We start from the raw sequence: 16655 nt of genomic DNA, 5'->3' as shown, positions 1-16655 counted from the left end.
ATGGGATGGGAGCCAAAGAGGAGCAAGGGCAAAATGATCCCCTGTTCCTATGTTCCTATGGGCAATTTTGGGACCTCGAGGCAGAGGCACCCTGTGTTTTCTGTGCCTTTCACCCTCAGAGGTTTGATATGGCTTTGGCAAGTGCTTGGAGAAGAGAGAATAAATTATTGGAGGGTCTTGTGCTTCTCAGAAGCTCGAATGGAGACTCGGGATGGAGCTGTGTCGTGCCAGCATTGTACAATTTCAGATCTTTATCTTGGCAAAAAGGCTCCTCGTGGGGCTGCGTAAAACTTGAGCTTGAGAAGTTTCTGTAATTAAAAGCAGCCTCGGTGCTGAAGTGCTCCCGTGGGGTGATAGTTTTGGGTATTATTCTGGTCTTTTGTTTTATTCCCCTGCTTGTCCTTAGCTAGAAATAAATACACAGACAGTTCCCAGATTGTCCGGGAATTAGAAAAAAAAAATAAAAGGGAAATGGAAAAGAAAAAGGAAAAAATAAGGGGAAAAAAAAAATGCAACAAAGTCAATCAAAGATAATTTAAATAAATAAATGACCTCCCACTTCCTGGACAGTTATTTGTTGATGCAGAATTGCTATAATCTCTTCTAATTTAGTACTCAGTGCTTGAAATATGCTGATTTCCCACTTCTTGAGACCTGCCCCCTTCCCTGGGGAGGAAGAGGAGGAAATCCTGAGTGGCACTTTCTCCCTTCCCTATTAACTCTGCTCTGGATGAGCTGTGGCCCTTTGAGACGGAGATTTGAAGAGACTCCACGGGCTCTGTGCGCCCACCTGGGAGCTTCAGCGTTGCTCCTGCTGGTGAGGGACCTGCCCTGGTGCTTCCCCGTGGTGGTCCTTGGGGCGGTGCTCTTGGAGACATCAGGTTAATTCCAACTGTGCTCCAGATTTTGCCAGAGGGAGCCCGTTTGGGTCTCAGGGGTCTCTGCTTCTCCCTGCACTGATCCAGCCCTGCCAAGGGCCCTCCTTGAAGGAGAAAAAGAACTTTGGATGAGTCTAGGCTCTTTGACGTGTCCTGAAACAAGGCAGGCATGGAAGATCCTCAGTGGGAATGCAAGGTATTGTAATATTTTAGCTTTATTGGTGTTTTCTCTGCTGTCCCTCCAGCTGTTGTTGGTGTTGTTGGTGCCTGGGATGGGCAACTTGCATGGATGGTGTCTGAGAGCTGAAGCCACCCTGTGCCTTCTGCATAAAGACTGTTCAGCTCCATCCCACCTTTCCCTGATCCCATTTGCTCTTTGGGTGTGGTGACAAATGGAAAGCAAATGCTGGCTGGGGCGAGGTGGCACAGCATTGGTGCCATCAATGGACATTCCACCGGGCAGCTCGCGTGGGGCACGACGCACTGCTTGATCTCATCCTTCATCTCCCAGATCCCTTAAAACCCCCAAAACACCCATAAACTGGGGCCTCTGCAGTGAGTGGGCAGGCAGGAGGCAAAGGAGGGGGTAGAACCCGCATCCCCTGGCGTGTGGAGGATGCCCAAGGTGGTGGGGCAGCAGCTGGTCCTGGGGTGGGAGTGACGAGGAGACGCCAGCGAGGCTCGGGGCTCCTCAGCTCATGCAGGAGCCTTTGCAGATCACTACTTGCTGCACAGGAGGGTTTCTCTGTTTGTATTCCCATCACTAATGTGTTTTGATCCCAGTGGGGAAATTTGCACCCTTTGGTATCTGCCGAGGCCGTCCGGGACACCGTGTTCTGCCGAGGCAGTTCCGACGCTGTTGGTACACGCATGGGAGGCAATTATGTTAAAATACCTCCTCCTCTCATTCCTTATAGGCACTGCTTCATTCCTTATAGGCACTGCTTCATTCCTTATAGGCACTGCTATCCAGTTAACCCCTTCAGGGGCCAATCCTGCCAGGACACAGCGAGGGGGAATCGGGGTTCAGCTCCTGGAGGGTGGATAAAAATCCCTCAGGGAGAAAAGCAGCCTGGCACTGGGTTCTGTGGGTTGGGCTGTGCAACCCTCAGCCCCCTGGGGGATGCACTTGCCCCTCAGTAGGTGAATGGGGATGTCCTGAGGGACACCCAGGTGCCAGGGACCTGTGGAGCATTCCCTGGGGAGAGCAGAGCAGGCACAAAGGTTGCCTGACTGTGCTCCAAGCAATGGGTTTGCATTGCCAGTGCCTTTGGTGCTACAGCTCGGGGCTGTAATCCTGCCTCAAAAGAAATAACAGAGCAACCAAAATTATATGGACTCCGGTAAATTCACTCCCCTAATTATTTTATTTGCCCATATAGTAAATTCCTCCTCTCCTTTATAATCGCCTGGTGCGTAATAACTTCAAAATAATTTTGCTTAAAAAATGACCAGTATTTTCTAAGTGAAGCAATATTGGGAGTCAGAACAGGGAAATTATTTTTGCTTGCGTTCTACAAAGGAATCTTTGTTGGGATTGGTTGCAACACCTCCTGCTTTTGAAAGCTTCGGGAAAACCCCAGGGCACGATTCTCGGCTGGGGTGGAAGAGCCATGCCTGGTCCTGGCTTTGGAAATAAACCAGAGTCGGAGAAGTGGGCATTGATAATGTGCTTGGAAGAGATTAAATCGGGCAAAAGGATTGTCTGGTGGACGGGGGATATTTGGAGAATGAAATTCCATTGAGGGTTTCTTCCAGGAGGGTTGTTGGTGTGTTCTGCGCCGGGTTGTGCCAGGTGCTGTTCAAATAAACAGCAAAAAAAATTCCCTCTGGGTCCAAAGGGAGTTGGGTTGGGATGGGATGCAGGTGACAGGACACAGTGGCACTAAAAAGGAATATTTGTGAGTGTTGCAGCAAGGACACTGGTGAGAGTTGCTCCTTCACAAAGAAGCAGCATTTTGCCCTGTGCCTCAGTTTATAAAGCAGATCTGATTCCTGGTGGGCAGCAGGTGCTGCGCAGGAGGTTGTTGGTGAGGATTTGTCCTGCAGGAGCAGGGACTGCACACTGCAGGGTTATTAATACACCGTGGCCTCGCTGCCCTCAGGCAGGATTTGGGAGCTCAGGAGGACAGAATGAAAGATCACGGATTGGAAAAGAGAGAGGAAAAAAAATAGTCAGTGCTAAAAGGCCAGTTTCGTTTCAGGGGAGACAACAGCTAAAGGACCAGAACTATCAAACAAAACCACAAGATCACATCAGATGTCAGGGCAGGACACATCTCGTTCCTCCCTCCTGAAAGGGCTTATCAGTGCAACCAATCACTTTAATGATGTGGCAGAGGGAGGAAGAGGATTTGACTCAGAGTGAGATGAAATTTAGTTCCTGAGACCCTTCTCTTCCGCTGCCGGAGACCAGTCACCTGTTCTGCAGTCAGCCACAGATAAATCATATCCTGCAGCGGAAGGTGCTTAGACATGATTTTGCATTATTTTCTCTTACTCTTTCCAGTGACTCTACACTTCGTAGCGGGAGAGGGGGAGGGAGAGGAGGAAGAAGAGGGAGCAGAGACATCCCCAATGCCCTTCTCAGCATCTGAGGACGATGGCAGCGGGATGGGAACCTCCCCATCCCAAAACCAGATGTGGGAACAGGCAGCCCCCTTGCCCGTGGTTAGCCTGTGCTGAGCTCTGCTCCTTTGGCTTTGAAGAGCAGCACTGCAGGGGGGATGAAGGTGCTGTGCAGGTAGTGTTGCTCTGGGGCTCCTCCTCACAGCTTTGCGCTGCCCGTGCTGGCAAAGCTCGTCAGGAGCTGTAATTATCCAGCATACCAGCCAGTCCCTGGAGATGGAGCTTGGAGCTCAATCCTGGGATCGGGGGATATTAGTATTCAAATGTCAGGGCTCGGCTCCAGCTCTGTCCTAGCGCAAAGGGGAAAAGCAGCGCTCAGCATCCTCAAACCTTGGGAAAGTTTGGGTCTGATCCGGGTTGTGCTGTTACCAAGGGTGCAGGACTGGCTGGCAAAACGCTGCTCCCTCCACTCGGCTGCTGTGAGGCCCTGCAGCGTCAGGTTCATCTCATCTCCATCAGCTGAACCACGGCACATTCCTTGCACAGGTCTGAACCCAGCAGCTGGTCCTCCCCATCCTGGGCAGAGTATCCTCAACCAGTGTCACCCAAAGGAATTTGATGTGCTTGCCCTAATGGAACAGGTTATGAACTGGGAAAAACCAGCTATACTGGTAGCACACAGCCCAAGTTGTTAGATAGCAGCATTAACTCGCTCCAACTGGCATCTCTCCACTGATCTACGGAGCGACGGCTTCTGAAAATCTGATCTCAGACGTGGCTGAGGCAATACCAGCTGGATGTCCTTGAGATCTGTCTGCTTCCTCCCCAGCACCCAGCCTGGAAATCTTTGAATCAGGGGTTTTGCCTAGTTCCATGAGAACCAGATCACAGCCCAGGAATGAATTCTGCCTTCCTGGAAGTGGGAGAAACTGCAGAGAAGCCGTCGGGGGGGGGGGGGGGGCTGGTGGTTTTTGCACCCTGCTATGAAAGCTGCCCGGGTTCCTGCAGATGTGCACCCACCTGCTGGTTTGTGACACACGGGCTGAAATTCTCAGATCTGTAAATCACAGCTTTTAAAGCCCCACCTAGTTCACTCTGCAGTCTCAGAGGGAGATTTTTCAGAGGTCTTTAAGAATGGAAAAACGCAGGAAAACACTGGTGGGGATTTTCAACAAGGCACAAGTGGGATAAATGCTTAAACCTGATGAATTTTACCGATTGCTGAGAATGCCCCCAGCTTGCCCTGTGCTGTGAAGTGCTTTAAATACCTTTACAAATCCAGAAAGACTCTGTCTCCACACTGAAACCCTGGGAATGGGGAGCCAGTGTCTTTCAGGCATTTGAGCCGAAGTTGCGTGGAAATTTGGGTGTGATGTTCCCTTTGATTTGAACACGGGCCACATCCCCAGAGCTTTTAAAAGCGCTACCCTAGATTTCTGTTTAAATATCTGAATTAATGCCCTGCTTTTTTTTCCTTCCAGAGGGCTTAGTTTTGGAGTCTCCCAGTGTAATAAGTGGCCTCGACAGGATTTATCAGGCACTGTCCCACTTGCCAGGGCTCCCATCAGAGGGTGGGCAGGGAGAGAGGCAGAGGGACTTAACCCATGAGTGAGAGGAGATCAGGGGCTCGCAAAGCCTCTAATCAATACCAGCCTGCCTAGAACGAACATCTCTCCCACTGCTGGAGCTTCAGACACTAAAAAACCTACTGTAAATGCAACATATCTCTGTGCTTCCTGCCAGCTGGCCCGGAGCCAGCCTATTTCCTTCAAAAAGAGGGATATTTATTTTCATCCTTTTAGAAGCAGCCAATTCATCTCAGACCACCACCAGCTAAAAAAGCTTTATAAATTAGGAGCCGCTTTTTTTTTTATTTTCCCTCCTAATTCTCTTCCCCCCCCCTCCCTCCCCTTCCCGCCCCCTTAAATATTATTTTCCTTTCGTTGTTCAAGTTGGTGTAAATCCTCTGCCAGGACATGCGAGCCGAGGCGCATTGCGACACACTCCCCTTTCTCTCCAAGCTGGAGAAAGACAGTAGCTGTAGTGTCTCACGAAAGCCAGAGGAAACCAAAGCAAAGCCCGGCCGTGACTGATTCTCTTTCCAAATGGCGTAAGCAGGCCAACTTCAAACATGTGAATAATGAGTTATCTGTGCTTGACTTTGTTCGGCACCAGAAGAGACGGTTCCTTCTAACATTTCCCCCCTGCTCCCTCCTGTGAACTCCTGGGCTTCGGCTTCTAGAAGTGGGCTGAAGTAGGGTTGGCACTCTCCAGGCTGCTGCCGCTCACCGGAGCTCGGTGGGCACCTCCGGCATCCTCCGTGGAGACGTCACGTGCGAGTCCCTCCCAGCTCCCAGCACTGCGGGCAGCATCTCCATCTGCTGGTTCCCATCTCCACACCATCCTCCCCCCTTTCCTTCACTGGCTGTGGGGCTCCACCAAATTCTTCTTGGCTGGGAATTTCCCGTGGTGAGTCTAGAGCAGGAGGTGGGATTCCAGGGAAAACCTGAGGGGTGTTCATGCCTTTTGTTACAGGTGTGCGAAGATGAAACCACCCCAACATGGGCTGCAAGGGACAGGCCTGCTGTTCCCATAACACAGGCGTTTCACATGTGGCTTCTTTCTGGAGCACATGCTGGGACTTGATAGTCTAGTCGAGACTCAGACTGGGAAAAAATTCAACCCTCTGTAGAGGATTGGCGTGTCTCTCTGAAGTACCTATTTTGAGGGCTATAAGAGGGATTTGAAAGGTGTTTTGCACATTGAGACGGAGTTTTATCCACTGCTGATTGCTTTCTTGTGGTCCATTCTCACGGACGTGTAGAGACTAAGCCACGGGGTTGTGTGCAGGGACTGCTCCTGGTGAGCTCCTGCTTGGCTGAGCCCTGGAGTTTGACTGTGAATATTTGAGCAGAGCCTTGGGTGGAGGATGGTGGGATCATGCTGGTGGGATGTTTGGAGCCTTACTTTGGAGGTGGACGAGTCTGGACCTCTGTGGCTGCTGATGGCTCGAGCTGATGTCCCAGCCCATGTTGCCATCTCCTGGTTCTTGTCTCTTCCTCACTGGAGCTAAGGAAATTATCTGCAAATGTGTGTGTTAATGAACATCCCCCAGAGCTGAAGAGCTCTGTGTTTCGCTCCATCTTGCCGCCAGCATTTCGCAGCAAGACTCCTGGGGAGGGCCAAGCCACTTCCCACCATCTGCTCTCCCATCCTTTGGTAGCAAAGGGCTGTGCCAGGGCATGGGGACAAATGTGACACCCAAATCTGAACCCACCAGAGGTGGAGAGCAGGATGTGCAGCTCCTTGTCTCTCGTGACTGAACAACTAAACACAGATAAATCAGGGTACCATGACCCTCAGGCACCCTGGAGAGTGTTTTTTCAAATCAAACTTCTCTCTTAGATTTTGGCACCACTCAGGTTCCTGAAGCCCCTTTCTACCTTTGATCAACTTTATATTCTGCATCTCAGTAATCTGGGGGAATAAGCTGCTTTTGGTGAACACTGTGGAACTCCCTCCTGCACTGCCTGGAAACCCCATCCAGGTCCCAGCTTGGGAAGCCACATCAGGTTGCACACTCCTAGAAGGAAGAGCAGGGTCTGTTTGGTCTTTGCAATGTTTTAATGCAGAAGGCATGTCTTTAAATCATAGCTTTGAGCGCCTGGGCTGCAGTGTGGCACACACTGTTTCGCTGTCTGCATTCCAAGGAAACACCCAAAACTTCCAGTATGCTTCTTATTACTGGCCTAAAGTGTCAAATTCACATCAGCTCTTCCAGCTGGGAAGTGTTCAATGGGATCGTTTGTTTGATGTGCTGATACAGATCTTGTTATTACATCAGGATCGTAGGTGATCTGTCAATGTTTACATCATGTCATGTTCAATATCGGAGTTAACTGCTTCAGAAACCTGATCCAGCGTTAAAACCCTTGTGCTGTTGACAAGAAGTGCCCGAGGTCAGTAGCTGCCATCATTTGATCGTTCTAAGCTCTGTTGTTTCCATAAATATTGACCTGCAAGCCAGTGCTAGCCCAGCTGGAAGTGCAGGGCTAAAAGCCTCCAACCCCAAACGGCAGGTTTTGTGCCCCGAAATTCACAGGTCGGGGTGATGAAGACTTCTCAGGCAGATTTCTTGGGATGAGGTCTGGAGCTGTTTGAAGTTGAGTGAAAATCCGCCCACCACTGGCTTCGGGAGGCTTTGAGTCAGTCCTTGGGTTAAGCTAGAAACCACCTTCCTCTTCTCTAAGGTATGAGCTATTGTTCACTTGACGGCACTGGTTTCCTCTCCGTGACAGCTGTGGGCAGATGGGGAAGGGCTTTTAATGGAGCCAACCGCTGCAGAAATTAAAAAGCTCAGGTTGTTCTGATGAAAGAAACCCATTAATAGCAATTCTCTCTTGCGTGACAAAGTCTGACGTCCCCAGCTCTAAAGTGACAAGCGGCAGGAAGCGCTGGGGAGAAAGCCTGAGCTAAAGAGGGTTGGCAGTCCAAGCTGGTGGTTTTTAACTCGTTCAATGCCTTGTTTCATAGGGTTTGGTGCTGCCACGGGCAGGATACAGACCAGAGAGGGCCTAGGAGAGCTGGGAATGGTCCTGATCCCACCACAGCATCCCCTGGTGAGGGCTCATCCTAAGTGAGCCCCTGTGTTTGCCTCGACTTACACTGGCATCAAGTTTTCCACTTTCTTTTTTTAGGGTAGGTTTAAGGTTTTGGGGGTTTTGCTGGTAATTGCTGGGTCTCCCCACAAACCAGCCCCTCCTCGAGGGTGTAAGTACAGTGCTGCTGTTTACTTGAGGCTTAAAACCCCCACGGGGCTGTGTCCTTGTTCAGACCATGTGGGGACCAGAGCAACCCCAGCGCAGCATGACACAGCCACATGAAGCCCTCAGTCAAGTTGTACGGCTGAATAATCTTTAAAAACATTATCAGCACAGAGATCACTTGATATATTTTTCAGGATTTTCTCTGTCACATGCCAGATACCACTGCAGGATAGGGTTTGTGCTGAGACAGAGAATTTGATTTCCATTAGATTTCTGGGGAACTTGAAGTCCCTTTGGCTCCTCTGCCACGCTCTGCCCAAGGAAAGCGGTTAAAGGTGAAACATAACCCTACTTTTCTTTTTCTGTGCTTAATATATACTGAAGTAATACAATGTGGACCAAAACAGGACACCTCACTGCACACACTTTTCCCCTGGGGAAAGCACAAATGCCACGTGACAGATGCTGCTCATGGCTCCAAAGGCCTCGGATAATACAGAGGTACCTGAGGTCTGGGGACACACAGATTAGAAGAGATCATTTACAGTGTTGCTGTGAGGTTTCCTTGGTTTATTTCACACAGCAGGGAAAAGACATTTTCAAAACACTGCTGGGTTTTGCTTTCTGCTGGGGTTTGTCCTCAACAAGTTTTGCTCTCTGTTGTCAGCCCGTTTTCCATTGGTTTGGACTTTTACACACCCAGAAGCCTGGGGATTATGGAGTTTGGAGGGGATGGTGGGGCTCACCTGGATGTGGAGCTCAAACAGAGGAGGGTCAAAGGCCTTCAGAAACTGTGGCAAGGGGTGGTTTGCTGTTGGGACATCCATGGAGCAATGCCATGGCAGGCAGCTCAGCTGGGAGTTGAGAACCCCTCTGGAGATCAGGAGATGCAAGACACTATTAAAGAGGGGGAAGTTCGGGGACTTTCTGTGACTTTGCTACAAACTGACAATGGGGCTCAGGCCATGCAGATGTGAGGGGGGAGGGAAGGAGGGTGTGAGCAAGAGCTGGCTGCGTTTATCACCTTTTAAATGCGTCACTTCTTAAAAGCCACCAAGAACTGAGCCACTGACTCAGTGGATGTTGGTCCGTAGGATCTGATAAGGCCCAGCTCTCTGAAGCACTGCAGAAGGTTTCTTCCCAGCTCCTCTCCCATCTCCCCGGCGTGCCTGCACACCTCCAGTGCCCCCGAGCCCTGCGCTCGGATTACACCGGGATGAGGCTGCTGCCACCTTGGGAAGGTCCTTCCATGGCAGGTGCAAAGAGCTGGGGGTGTTGCAGGGCTGTCTGGCTGCGGCAGGTAAAGAGCAAGGAGAATCCAAGGTCTGAACCCCGGCACTGATGTAAAACCGAGGCAGCTCCGGCTTCCCTGGAGCCCCTCCAGCTTTGTGCGGGTGTAACTGAGACTGGAATCGGGCCCAGAGAGAGTGAAGCCGTTTGGTGATGATTAATATAGTAAAATGCGAAAGTTATGTATCAAGTGTATTTCATGCGCCTCTTGCCTCGGGGACAATTAGCATAAATTTAATAATTATTGCCCTGTGCCAGCAGCTGCTACCTAAGGAGCTGGGAGTGCTTTACAAACGCTCATTAGCTGCTGCCCTGCCTGGGGGAGGTGGGTGATTAGTCTCCCCGTTTTATGGGTAGGAAAAGAGGAACAGAAAGAAGCAAAGTGAGGTGGCCAAGGTGTGGTGCCACTGCTGCTCCCATCCCTCCTCCTGTGCCTTCTCCAGCTCCACTTGGCTCTGACCCCAATGGGTAAGCAGAGCTGGGAGGGGGAGTAGATCAGAGTTTATTCTTTGTGCGCTGAGCAAATGCTGCAGAAAATACTTAAAATTCAGTGTTTCCTTTGCTGGTTCCCCATTCACCCCTTTGCCAGGAGATGGGGTTTTTCCTGCCTTGCACGTGTCTCCCCTCTGTGTTCAGAGAGAGTGAGGGCTGGTGGAGGCTGGTCACTCAGGCACGGCACAGGGCATCCTGATCCAGGCTCCTTGATCAAAGGCTGACTTGCTGGATGATTTGCGGGATGATCTGGGGCCTCCCACATGGGTCAGTCCGTGTCCCATCTTTGGTGGGCTTCATTTTCCTGAACCATGGGGTCTTCCCCTGTGTGTGTGCTGTGCAACCCCCCTGGTAGCTGATTTCTGCCAGGGCTGCCCCCCGTTACCCCCATGTGAACATCAGCAAACCGCGGAGACAGAGGCTGCGCTGACTCTGTGTGTAACCAAGGTGCTGCAGCCAAAGGGTAACTGATCAGATATCAGACTCTTTTATCATGTTCCAGGGCACAGACAAAAGCTAGAAGACCAAGCCAAACCCTTCACCGACCGCTACGGGGAGCTGGAACGGCTGCGCCAGTCCATGAGAGTCACCCCGACAACACCCAACCCGCGCGGGTCCCTCAGCACCCCGAGCCACTTCGGGTCCCAGGCTCAGACTCCAATACAAGGTAACTGGCTGGGTGCCCCAGCCCGGCGTTACACCCCAAAGCCTCACACTCCCAACACAGGTGGGCAGGGAGCGGAGACTCCCTGGCCAAACAAGATTCCCTTTGGATGGCCTTGTAGGGCTGCAGTCCAGCTCTCCCCTGGGTAAGGAGCCCTGCGGGGGGACAAGCCAGGGGGAGGTTTGCTTGGATTTCTTGACCTTGGAAGCCTTTTTGCACCCATGAAATCACTCCTTGCACCATCAGATCAGGGCTCTTAGGAAAAACTGAGGAGCTTCAGCAGGAATGCGAGGGAGATCAGAGCAACACACTTTGAACCCAGCAGCTTCTTTGACATGAAGGCACCCACGTTATGGTTATGCATCAACTAGAAAGGGTGTTTTGTACTTTACATGCTAATCCAAATGGTTTCTTATCTTGTTGCATTGTGTTTATGCCAAGCCTGGGGATCACCCAACTGCAGCATAATTCCCCACACGTATGCACACCTGCATGGGCGCACGCGTGCACACACACACACACAGAGGCTTTGCTCTTCCCATATTTGCCATCAGCCAGGAGCGCCCCGAGTCCTTGGGCGTTCCCCGGGAATCCACACTGCTGCCAGGACAGCAGTGGGAATTGCCACTGGAGTTACCCAAGAGAGGTCAGTCTGTTAATCCCCACACACCTGAATTTCAGCCCCAAGTCAAGCGCTGCCGTTGGAATTATCCGGCTGCCTTGCTGCTCCCGTCTCTGTGCACGTCTCAGCACAGCCAGGTGCCACCAGAATGAATTGAGACCATTCTCCTGTCTGCATGGGAGACGTGCTCCTTTTCCGTGCAATTTTAGTCTCGGTGGTGTTTCCCTTTGGAAAGCAGCAGAGATACTAACAGGGATTTCAGGAATAGTATTTAAGCTGTCTGCGTATTGAGTTTTGATGAGAAGTGGCCCTTCTTGGAAGGTTTCCTATAAAAAGTTCCAGAAGCCTTTGTGTGCTGCATTTTCAGAAGTGACGTAGATGTTTGGAAACCTCAGTGTCATTGGCAAAGAGGGTGTCACGGGTGCAAAAACATGTTTGAAAACGTTACCTGGACTGTAAAAGCTGCCCTGCTCCTCCCAACCCAAAATTGCAGTGAAAATTTAATTTATTTCTCATTGAAATGCAAATCTCTATGCTTGGAATTTTCATTGATATTAGCATGGTTTATGAGAAGAACGCAGGCATTTTGTGCAGGATTATCATTTGATTTTTGTTTAAAAAAAAACAAGAGAGAGAGAGAGTGAAAGAGTTTTCTAGGCTCATCCCACTGACTGCGTCATAAAGAAAGAGATTCTTGGGGAAGAAAAAAAGATTTGTATTTTAAATTAGCACAGCCCCATGCAGTGCCAGAAACCCAAACAGCGTCGTTTGGAGCAAGGGATCAGGTGATGACACAAATCCAAGGAGAAAAAAAATGAAATTGGCCACAAGCTGCCGTCCGTGCCAAATTCCCAAATGTCAAGTGACAGCAGGAGTGGAGACACACAAAATTAGCCATCTAAAATCATTCCTGCGGAGTGAATCCAAACTACCAGGAATGCTGCAAAAGGCGGTTCGTGCACGCTCTGCTCTTGGCTCCCTCGTTCCCAAGTTGAGGAACTGTCTTAAAATGACTGTGGGTTCTTACCAGCGTAGCTGGGAGCAGGATCAGCTCAGTATTTTTAATCTCAGCCCTGTCCTTTTGACACAACGCTGGCTATAACCAATCATAATCATAATTTAAAAAAAAACCAAAACAACCCTCTTTCTCTCGCGCACACACACACGGCTTATTCACAGAGATCATAATTTTTACCCGAGCAAGTGGAGCCCGGCCCGTGCCAAGAATAACACAGGAGTTAACAGGCCTGTAATTCTCACGACTTGGCACGTTCTTGGGTAACACACATGAGAAGCCGATTAGTGAAAAGCATAACGAGATACCGGTTAGGAGGGACAGGCTGGAGTTCATCCGGCCCCCACTATCCTTTATGTGGGTGCTTCCCAACCGTAATGTTTTTAGCATCCCTGTGCAGGGATTGAAAGGGGGTCAGAGGAGCAGGTTTTCCCTCCACCGGTGCCCAGCAGCCCCTCTGCTCGTGTGCTGGAGGTGGTTGGCCTCCCAGTTCTGCTGACCAAGCAGTTTGCACAAATGCTTCCTAATCCGCTTCTGGCGAAACCAGGCTGGGAGCTGAGATGCTCAGAAACAGCCTTGGCCGCTGAGGGGGGATTCCAGCACCTCAAATCCCTGAAATATAGCACGTGGAGCTTGGGTTTTGAGGCAGAAGGGCACGTAGGAGACAGTGTTTATCTTTGGGAGGAACTGGGCTTCTTTGGAGGTGTGTTTGCTCTGGCCTGGTCCAATCTTTCCAATCTTTCCAGTCTTTCCTCCTCATGAGTGGCCAGTAGAGATCATGGCAAGGATGCTGGTGTAAGTGGGAGAAGAGTCTGGCCCTCAGCCATTCGCAGAGGCTTTCAGTAAAGCAGCCCCTGGAGGTTATAAATAGTCCCCATGTAAAATGATCATCCTGAGGTTAAATGGTCTCAAAACCAAAAACCTCCCGGTAAGAGAAAACTGATTGTTTCTGAAGGACATGCCAGGAAACATGGGAGGAGAGCGTGCGCAGCTCCGTGGCCAAGCAGGTCACATCCTGCTCTCGTGCTGGTTCCCCATGCCCAGTGTCAGGGTATCTCAGTGGCTTCAGCCTTGCCTTGTCCTGCTCAGATGAGCAGAGAATCCATCCCTTCCTACGCCTGTCCCCAACAGGATTGACATTTGCAACCCTCCACACACCAGATTTCATTCCCACTTGCACTGCTTTGGCGGGTAAATAGGATAATTCTGGGTTCAAACCCGTGTGGCTGTGATGATAGTCTGGCCCAGTAGCTGGGCAGACCCTCATCATCATCCATTTTCTGGCTTCAGCCGAGCAGAGCCATTTGCCTCTGTTGAGGATTTGGCCCAATGCTTCTCCAGTGAGGTCTGGAAAATCTGAGGTTTTGAAATCCAAGCTCTACCATCTCCTCAGTGAGACACCAAGCTGTCATTAGGATGGCTCGAAATGGTTCCTTATTACGGGGCATGAGAGGCCAGAGCCTTGCGTGCTTGCTTTATTCCGAGTTTCACCTTCTAGCTTAAAAAAAATCAAGTAGCTCCCAAAAGCAAAGCAAGATGTTAAAGGAACTTGCTTCTGTCTGCCTTCAGCTGCTTTCTCGGGTCCCCCTTGCTCTGGGGGGCTGGGATGGTGACAGACACACGTCCTCCAGGGGAGAAGCCCCCAGTTCTCCACGCGGCTCTTTGCCCTTGCCCGTGTTTCAGCAGCAGTTCGTGCTGAACCATTTTATTCCCACCACAGCAGAGCAGGACCGCCCACGCAGCCAGGCCTGTGTTCTCGCTCTGTGGTGGAAACATCTTCAGTCACTCAAAAGCAATTGTGTGCATTGTCCAGCAACACGAGGACAATTGCAAAGTGATTTTAAATTTGATCTACTCGGTAGCAGAGCGAGCTGTTTTGATTAACGCACTTAACGTCCCCTTGCTCCAGCGAAACCAAACTCCCCTGACTTCACAGAGAGAACAGTAAACGCCGGATCCTTTTGCAAGCTCCGTCCTGCCTCTCCTAGCTTTAGTGTCTGCTTAATGGTTTTTGGGGAACATTGTGTTTGCTGGTGAAGAGCTTCAGCTCTCCTGATCTGGAAACTGCTCAGCTTTAACCAGCTTCACTCCCAGTCCATTACTTAGGGCCAGTCATCAGCAGAATGCTTCACCATATGCATTTAAAGTAAAATCTCTCTCTCTCTCTTTTGCTTTTTAAATATACAGTTTTAAAGTATTACATTACTTTTAAGAAGCCTCTTGGCATAGGCAGCGAGTGCCCTATTGTTTCCGAAATGCAACGTGGCTGCTCTGAGGTTAAGTCCTGAATTATGGGCCCAGCAAATACACTGAATTGCTGCTTCCTAATCCCTGTCCAGATTGACTTATGGTTTCTTTAAAATATCCGTTTCTTAATGGATAAAAACATTCTACCATGGGCAGAGACTAAATTGTTTCCAAAGGAAGCTAGGCAAGCATTAGTGGGAAGAAAACATATTGTGGGATTCAGCTTCAGCCTCAAAGGAAGGAACACGCTCAAGATGGGTTTCCTGCCTGCTTTCAGGCTTCTGTGTCTATCTTTAAACTGCTTTTCTGCTCCTTTCATTTACGCTTGCGATGTCCCTTAGATGAATTTGGTGTGTAACTGTCAAAGATGAACCACAGACCGGTGCTGGACGGGAGCTTCCCCCGAGAGAGAGCTCAGGCACCCTCGACCGCTGCGTTTGCCGCTGCCGTGCAGCCGCCTCGGTCTCCCAGCCACAGCTCAGGGGGCTGAAGCGCTGCAGTTCCCACAAAATAGCAGATGAGATTACAGGGAGCCCGGCTGCATTTGCCTCAGGCTCCAGGGGTGCCATCCTGCCTCTGGCACGGGATTTTCGGATTGCTGGGATCCGCAGAGCGCAGGAGGGGAGCTCCCAGCCCAGGGTGCCGCTGCAGGAGGGCAGCGCCCACATTACTGGGATGTTGCTGCAGCGCAGCCCAGCACAAATAGGGCTGGATCCCCCTCTCCCAACACCCCTCAGCCTCCCTGTCAGTGGGTTTCCCATGGCAGACTTGGCCTGGTCTAAACCTGCTCGGCAGGCAAGGTGGTCTAGCTGCAGGCTGGGTTGTAAATTCAGCAGCTTCCTTTTATGTAGTCAGGGCTTGTTAATTTTCTTTTAATACCCTTTGAATACAGGTAAAGAGCAAAGCGCAGGCAGGCCAGAGGGAGTGGCTGCGATCACGGGAGCGTTTCCCGTTCAGCCCACCCACCCGCTCCAATTAGCACCGTTAGCTTATTCATTAGCTCTGCGGGATGGAGTGGCGGGAACTGAGCCTGGTGAGGACAGGGGGACGCGGGCAGAGGGCTCTGGGATGGTGAGAGGAACAGAGAGGCTGTGGTGGGAGAGGAAGCATGGAGAGCTGAGCTTGTTTAGTCTAGCAAAGGGCAGGCTGGGAGCGGAGCTGATTGCTCTGTGTAAATACATCGAGGGGGTAAACATCGGGGAGGGAGAGGAGCTAATGTAAGCTATGGAGGACAGTGCTGGCACAGGAGATGGGGTTGAACTGGCCCTGGATAAATCCAGACTGGAAGTTAGAAGCAGGGTCCTCCCCAGCAGGGCAGGATGGGTCCAGCAAATGGCTAGGAGCATCCCAATGGGCCTGGAAGGGTTTGCAGAGGAGGTTGAGATGCAGTGCATGATTCACCCGGCTGAGAATACCTGGGAATTTCCCTGCCCTGCCTGCATAGACCAGGAGGCTGCTGCCCAACATATTTGGGATCTGACTGAAAGTGCTGGGAGAGGACAGAGGAGCAGAGCTTTGTGCTGCTCATGGGGTAGGTCTGGGGGCCGCGTGTGTGTCTGCACGGCGGCACATGGCATTTGAGGAGAACTGAGCAGCAAACGTGCTTGGCAATCTTGAGGTGGTGCCTGGCGATGCTGTGATAAGGCCGTGTGTGTTGTTGTGTTTTGGTTTGGGGTTTGGTTTTGGTTTTTTGTTTTTTTTTTTCAAACTCTGCAAAGGAAGTCCTTGCACCCAGTTCGTGAGCTGGTTCTATCAGATACAGAACAGTGCTCCATGGGCGTGTAACAACGGATGCCGTTCACACCCTCATTTTTTTTCAACACCTCCCCTCCTCCCCCAAAATATATTTTGCTCTATTTTACGTGGGGTGGGAGGAAGGGGCCGTTTTCTTTTTTAGTTGGCTCTGGCTTGGAAACAAGTGAACTTGTTAACATACGTGACAGAGGCGTGAGAGCGCGCCTGCATGCGTGGGTGGGGAGGAGAGCGGCGCCTTCTCTAGAGATGAGCTGGGGCTTCACACATCAAATGCCTCCCGTGCACCTTCCCGTACAGATTGTCTCCTTCTCTGGCCACCTGCCTCTCCGTGCTCCCAGATGGAGCCATTGTGACCAGG

General features: G+C 50.9%; 1 protein-coding gene across 1 annotated transcript in view; it reads left to right on the top strand.

The window, feature by feature from the left end:
- The window catches only part of RUNX3 (runt related transcription factor 3), a 39034-nt gene that overhangs the window by 12880 nt on the left and 9499 nt on the right, over positions 1 to 16655 (top strand). The window contains exon 4 of the mRNA XM_027661435.1: positions 10497 to 10661. Within this exon, the coding sequence (XP_027517236.1) occupies positions 10497 to 10661 (165 nt within the window). The remainder of the gene's footprint in view (positions 1 to 10496; positions 10662 to 16655) is intronic.

The sequence above is a fragment of the Corapipo altera genome, unplaced genomic scaffold, assembly GCF_003945725.1.
Source record: "Corapipo altera isolate COAL_440 unplaced genomic scaffold, ASM394572v1 201, whole genome shotgun sequence".
In the NCBI taxonomy this organism is placed as follows: Eukaryota; Metazoa; Chordata; class Aves; order Passeriformes; family Pipridae; genus Corapipo; species Corapipo altera.
The sequence above is the reverse complement of the archived record's forward strand: the minus strand, read 5'-3'. Positions and strand labels throughout refer to the sequence as shown.